The 7,500-nt window shown below is 35.6% G+C and overlaps 1 protein-coding gene across 1 annotated transcript in view; it reads left to right on the top strand.

Moving 5' to 3' along the window:
- Positions 1-7,500, top strand: part of LOC135198628 (sodium channel protein 60E-like) — a 534,137-nt gene that overhangs the window by 24,741 nt on the left and 501,896 nt on the right. Inside the window, exon 2 of the mRNA XM_064226388.1 lies at positions 3,475-5,171. Coding sequence (XP_064082458.1) covers positions 3,716-5,171 — 1,456 coding nt within the window. The 5' untranslated portion in view covers positions 3,475-3,715. The remainder of the gene's footprint in view (positions 1-3,474; positions 5,172-7,500) is intronic.

Genomic DNA, 7,500 nt, shown 5'->3' on the forward strand with positions numbered 1-7,500 from the left:
CTGTTCTTTTATCAACAACATTATTGCTCTTAATCAAAAATATGTACTGAATACAAGTATGTAGGTTAGTGCATAAACCCTTGTGTGTGATATATATATATATATATATATATATATATATATATTATATATATATATATATAATATATATAAATATAATACTATACATATAACATATATACCATATATATATATATATATATATATATATATATATATATATAGTATATATATGTATATATATATATATATATATATATATATATATATATATACATATATATATATATATATATATATATATATATCTATATATATATATATATATATACACACACAAGGGTTTATGCACTTACCTACATACTTGTATTCAGTACATATTTTTGATTAAGAGCAATAATGTTGTTGATAAAAGAACAAAATCGATATCAAGTCGTGATGTAGTTAATGTTGGGACAACGGTACAAGATTACTATTATTCGTGTTTTTATTTGTTTTACCAAAAACCCAGTTTTTAAAGGACACAGGACTTTTATCATATATACGTATGTATGTACATCTTCAGGGCTACAAATATAATTAATTTTTCAAATATTCAAAAGTATGCTAAAATAAGCTAATAATTATAAGAAATATAGTTTTGCCATTAAGCTAGAAGAAAAAAACCTACAAAGCGACTTTAAGCTAAAAGTAAATTATAACACTGCATAACTCAGTAAAATAACAGATCAAAAAGCAAAACGAAAGATAAATATTAAAAAAAATTTCAACAAAGAAAGCGTTTTGCCAGACTTACTGTTAAGAGGTTTGGTTGTTAACTGATGGAGAACACCATAGTCAAAAGGCGAGAGAGAGAATGTGAGTAATAGGCAGTTAGGCAATATGTAATGGTGTGGAGTTAGTTTGGTTGTTTAAGGAAGGAGATAGTTTATTGATGTAAAGAAATTCTAAAAGAAGGACCGAAAGATAATCAGTAGTTTGACAGAGTATTTTGAAATTATGATACATACAATCAGTTTTACATGAATTTGAATGGTTCCTTATGGCCGAGAATTCTTTTGATTTTAAAATGCAGCCAGTGCGATAACTGAAATCCCTATGGGAATCGATGCAGACTTTCAGTAAGCGTAGGGTAGATCAGACGTAATTTTCAAAACTACAATTTGGACAAGTATATACAACGAAAGAACGTATCAACTCCGGAAGGGTGTCTTTGAATATGAAAAGTCTGCCTATTGTTAAAGGGTTGTTGAGCACAAATTTGAAATTAACATAAGAGTACAAAATGCTTCGCACTGTTGTCAGTTCACGTGTAAAGGCTGCATTTTTTGCATATGGCAATGAAAAGTACATTCATTCCTTCGGAACTTGAGGACACAATAAACTGGGCTGATAAATATTGTTTAAAAACTTTTATTTACAATTCTGTCAAAACTATTCCAATCTGAACACACAGGGAATAGGCTCTAAATAAAGGTGTCTTTGCCGAATTCAGCTTGAATGTCATAGAGCAGTTACTAAAAAGTTAAAACACAAACCAGTGTACGTCTTTTTCCTAAAAATACCTGTTAAAAATCTCCCATTTAAACGTGGAATATTTGTCCAAGAAAGGTAGATGATTGTTTGATTCTATACTGCCATTGTAAACCTAATAATTTGTTGAAAAGTGTTGACAAACTCCAAAAACAATTTAACATGGGATTTTTCTTTAAACAATGAAAACGTGTCATCTACGAATCTTCTATAAAAATAGGCCGAAATAACTCTGGACATTGTCTAAGAAACAGTTCTTACAGGTTATTTTACTGAGTTATGCAGTGTTTTAATTTATTGTTTGTTTAAAGTCGCTTTGTAGTTTTTAGCTTATTTTAGCATACTTTTCAATATTTTAAAAATTAATTCTATTTGTAGCCCTGAAGAGGGGAAAGGATTCCCGAAACATAGGTGAAAATAAAAAGAAAAAATTATCTCAAGTCTTCTTGCTGTCCTATTTATTATTAAACTTAAGTTCACCAGGAGTGAAATCTTACAAGTTACATATATTTTATATATATATATATATATATATATATATATATATATATATATATATATATATATAATATAGAATCCTACAGTTCTGGAAACACGAAAATATTTTAAAAATTATTTGATCCAGCGAAATGATTTCAAGTTACCTAAATGTAAAATGTTTTAGATTTCCTTCTGTTACTCTCGACTCGACTGTTTTCACAGTTCTCCACTGTGGCAAAAGTCCTTTGTCCTTTAAAACATCTTCTTTTGATATTACTAATGAATCCACGAATAATAGTCATAATGTACCGCTGTGTCAGCATTACCCTCATCACGGCTTAATAGCAATTCCGTTATCAACAATAGTATTGCTCTTAATAAGCAATATATACTAAGTATGCAGGTAAGTACATGAGCGCGAAATATTATATATATATATATATATATATATATATATATATATATATATATATTATATATATATATATATATATATATATACACACACACATATATATATATATATATATATATATATATATATATATATGTATGTATATATATACATATATATATATATACTATATATATATATATATATATATATATATATATTTCAAGCGCTCATGTACTTACCTGCATACTAAGTACATATTGCTTATCAAGAGCAATACTATTGATGATAACGGAATTGCTATTAAGCCGTGATGAGGGTAATGCTGACACAGCGGTACAAGATGACTATTATTCGTGGTTTCATTAGTAATATCAAAAGAAGATGTTTTAAAGGACAAAAGACTTTTGCCACAGTGGAGAACTGTGAAAACAGTCGAGTCGAGGGCAACAGAAGGAAATCTAAAACATTTTACATTTAGGTAGCTTGAAATCATTTCGTTGGATCAAATCATTTTTGAAATATCTTTGTGTTTCCAGAACTGTAGGATTCTTTTATGTGAATGCTTTTAGACAGTAAGGTAATCCGGGTGTTTGATATACTATGTACTGACTGTTCACGACCGTCATGATGGTGTGCCTTGTTAAAAATAAATAAGGAAGCGAGGGGTCGTTAACTTTTGCCTGAGGGGATTGCTTGAGTAGGGTGGGGGAAACGTAGGTAAGGAAGTCACTTGCCGAGCGCATTAGTAAGTAGCGTAGCGTGATCATTAAGTATGATGTGTATATATTATGCGAGTCGCACTTCCAGCCATCTGGATACCTACTACATACATACTATGCGCCTCGCAGTCTCCTTGCCCCAGGTGTCAGTTGCTATCTGTACACCGTGTAGACGAGTGACTCAGTGGGGGAACTGTCCTTTTGACAGAAAATATGAATTGATATTATGATTTCAGTCGTCTCTTGGTTGTTTCTAAAACATGTCCTTTGTGTATAGATGTAAATCTGAAAAATATTGCACGATGTGGTTTGTTTTGCATAACCGTAATTTTTTTTTTCTGTAAGTTACAGGTTGTACTCTTTCCAGTCTGTGGAGTGTTGTAGCCCAGTGGAAGGAGACAGTTGAATTTGTTTTTTTATACTATGTTGTTGTGTGTTTGTTAAATGAGCATCATAAGTTCGAAGGTGGCCCGTGAGGAAGATGGCGTTGCATGGGTTTTGGCGCTCGTAGTCACTGATTAACTGCTGTAGAAGGAAGGAGTGGTGGCCGTGCCGCGTTGAGAGCGATGGCCCAGCAAAGGTCGTCATGTCCCATCGGCGGAGTAGTAGCCTGACGGGCAGTGCCAAGGTGTGTGACATTCGCACCTCCGCCCAGCAACGGACCGCCAGACCCCCGCCCCTTCTCAAGGCCTCAAGTCTCGACGTCGGAGGAGAGCATGGCGGCGAGGGTGTGGCCGCTGGTCCCAGCAATTGTGGCGGTGAATTTGATGATGGTGGCTCCCGCAGCCGCCTGGCTCACTCCGCTGTGTTTACCGCCGCCCGAAATGCCTACTCAGCACTGGAGTCCAAGGGAGGATCAATTATCCATCGCTTCGACTCTGAACTGGACGAACTGGAACATGGGGCCTTGGTCCAAACGGCGAAGGCGACGGTGCAAAAGGCGGCCATCGTTATCGAGAAGCCGGTAGGACGTATTAAGCAGAGTAAGTTTGTCGAGGAAGTGAGTGGAGTGATCGAAGAGATCGAGAAGAATGAGGTGGTGCAGGCTGTCAGTGGGAGGGCCCGTCAGGCCTACATGTACGTGGAACCCATTGGAGAGAAGATCCTGGCTCGGGTGGGGAGTCTCGATGCTGAGGATAAGGATGATAGGGTGCAGTTCGTCATACCTCCCTCAAGCAATCGGGCTCCCCTTAGAAGAGTAGAAGATTTTAAGCCTAGACCTATTTTAAGACCCTATGAGATAGATTTTAGACCCTTCCCCAATGAGCCCAGATATAGAGACCCCAGTCAGTATGGTGCACTTGTACAGGAAGATGTTCCCCGGATTCAGGTGTCTGGTGAAGATGGAAGATGCTCCGTCCTGTCTCAAGGTAGTGATAATTTGCTCAAGGTCAAAGCTCCTGACCAAATCAGTATAGTGTCCGCCACGGATTCTGAGAGACAATACGAGATCGTGCGTCCCAATAAGTTTTACCGTACACCTCCTTGTCCCCCACCCAAGCCTAGGCATAGACGCTCGTTAGAAGTGAGAATATCCAGTAGTGGTGTGAAAACGTCGCTCGTAGACGAAAACTCTGAAACACGTAAGTTGATAGAAAACAGTGAGAGGAAAGGTGACTTGAACCGGTCAGTGAGGTTTTCGGAAGCTGCCCCAAGGGACTCGGACAGTGAACCCAAGAAAAGTCCTAATTCCGGGGACAAGGACCAATCTACTCTAGGCGTTAGGACAGTAGTAGATGTGAAGGAGAGAAGGCCCGCGCTGAAGGATACTAGAGCGCCGGATTCCATTGATAAGAGGAACTCTGACTTGGATGTATGTGGGGAGGATGAACCTCTGGTTCCTATTGCTGAGAGCTTTGAAGGGTGTAGCATAGCTGAGATTCGGCAAAGGTTGAAAGAACTTGATTGCAACGTTGTCGTTATCAACGGCAAGACATTTTATGTGCCTAAATCTGCTGTGAAGGAATCCGAGCAGGAGGTTTATGGCGGAGCCTCGGCCTTCTTCGAAGCCTCCCAATCCATTGACTGGGCAACTGTCAAAGGTATAATATATATCTTTTATCATTATGTTTCATCCTCAGAAAAATCAGTACTTTAAGCTTTAGAAATTGATTCATATGACAGTGTTGAGAGGTAAAAGATTCCACAGAAAGATTCTCAAAACAAACTATATAGAATTTTAACTAAAGAAGCATAGGCAGGCCCAAAAATGTAGAGGTTAGAGCAATAGATGCATGCCAGCCAGAGTTATTTCCTTTCATGTATTCTTTTTTTATATCTGACATGGCTTCAGTAACTTGAATATTGTATTGTAGTCGATATTATTTGAAGTTATTTTATTTTCTCTATTCCCCGACAGTCTGCTGACTTTTTCCCCTTTTAACAAACCTCCGAAACTAACCTGAAGCCTGCAGTGTGTATGTAAATATATATATATATATATATATATATATATATATATATATATATATATAATATGTATATAGCAAAGCATATTTTTTTTAGTTAGATCGGTAATGAAACCCATATTGAAAGTAAAAAGATGTCCCTGCTGCAACTGAAGCAAAAGAGGAAAAGTTGGTAGTCACATAGAAGGGTACATTGTTTTCCGGTTATCAGAAACCAGACGCAAACTCCCAGGAACTCTCCTGAGGGGGAGCGTGTAACAAAGAAGCTGCTAAGAAAGTAAATGTATAAATAGATATATATGTATATACATTAATGTATGACTAGTAAAAATGTTCTGTTACAACAGAATTCCATCTAATAAAAGGAGCCCATAAAAGCACCAAAATATAGAGAGAAAAAATCACTGTATTTCAGAGACTGCTGTCTCCTTCTTCGGGTAGATGAATGAGAAAAGTTACAGAAAAGGTAGTATTCAAACCAAGAGATCCATCCACTGGTAAGCCAATTCAGGTCATTCCCACTGATAGTCTTCCTTTAATCCTCTTAAGCGTTGGTTGAATGAAAACTATCAATGACATCTTCAGTATTTGAGGGAAAAATTAGCCCCCTATTAAGATCATTTCCCATTGTCGCTTGACAAAATAATAAAGTTAGTTGAATTATGTCTATCTAATAACGTATTTTCGTTTTTGGGAATCATTCTATAAGCAAAAATTTGGGTATAATATGGGTAGTCCTTTAAGTCCGGTTTTAGCCAATCTGTACATGGAATACTTTAAAACTACAATAATAAATGCAATAAAACCCAAAAGCATGCCATGGATGAGATATATAGATGATATTCTAAGATTTTGGCATGATAGATTGGTAAATTTTAATGAATTTCATTCAAAATTAAGGTATCCTGACCATATAAAAGAGAAAGCAATTCACAAAGCAAACGTAATTTTCTACTGACCCCCTCAAGACAAGATCAGAGAGACAACCAACAATAAAATAAGAATTCCACACCAGGACAGGATTAAGACGGTGACCCAGACCGTCAGAAAATCTAACCCTTTTGCATTTACTTACCCAAACACATTAGCTAGATCCCTGATTAACGTCCAACAAAAGACATCCCCCAAGGACACAGGCGTTTACAAAATCCCATGCCTGGACTGTGAGCTTAGTACAACATAAACGGTCAGTTAGGTATGGACAACAGAACTCGGCTATTTTCAACCATATAAATGAACATAACAACAGAATAAACTGGAATTTGTCACGTGTAATTTATAGCAGCAACTGCCGGTACAAAAGTCAGATGATGTAACCGGCCTTGATTAAACAGAGACAGGTAATGAACATCTCAAAGAGCGCATGGGACACAGATGTCATTGATAAAGAATTCATTCAACCAACGCTTAAGAAGATTAAAGGAAGATTATCAGTGGGAGTGACCTAAATTGGCTTACCTGTGGATGGATCTCTTGGCATAAATACCACCTTTTCTGTAACTTTTCTCATTCATCTACCTGAAGAGGGACACAGCAGTCTCTGGAATATAGTATTTTCTCTCTATATTTTGGCGTTTTTATGGGCTCATTTTATTAGATATTAATGTAAATATATGCCTATATTTATTAATGTACATACACGCACACACATACACACAGATTTTATAAATATGTATACATACATATTTATATATTTATATTTATACATACATCCATATATATATATATATATATATATTATATATATATATATATATATATATATATATATAATATATATTTATTTTATATTTATTTAGAAGTAAATTTTATTGCCTTGACCAGTGTCTATTTTAGTGTAAGGAAAAACGAGGAATCTTCGTCTTGTGAACCAAATATTATTCTCAACAATGAATTCTCACGTTGTTATTTAGCTGAAGGAGTTCAGACTAGTTTTATTCTCTCTCTCTCTCTCTCTCTCTCT

The sequence above is a fragment of the Macrobrachium nipponense genome, chromosome 22, assembly GCF_015104395.2.
Source record: "Macrobrachium nipponense isolate FS-2020 chromosome 22, ASM1510439v2, whole genome shotgun sequence".
Lineage (NCBI taxonomy): Eukaryota > Metazoa > Arthropoda > Malacostraca > Decapoda > Palaemonidae > Macrobrachium > Macrobrachium nipponense.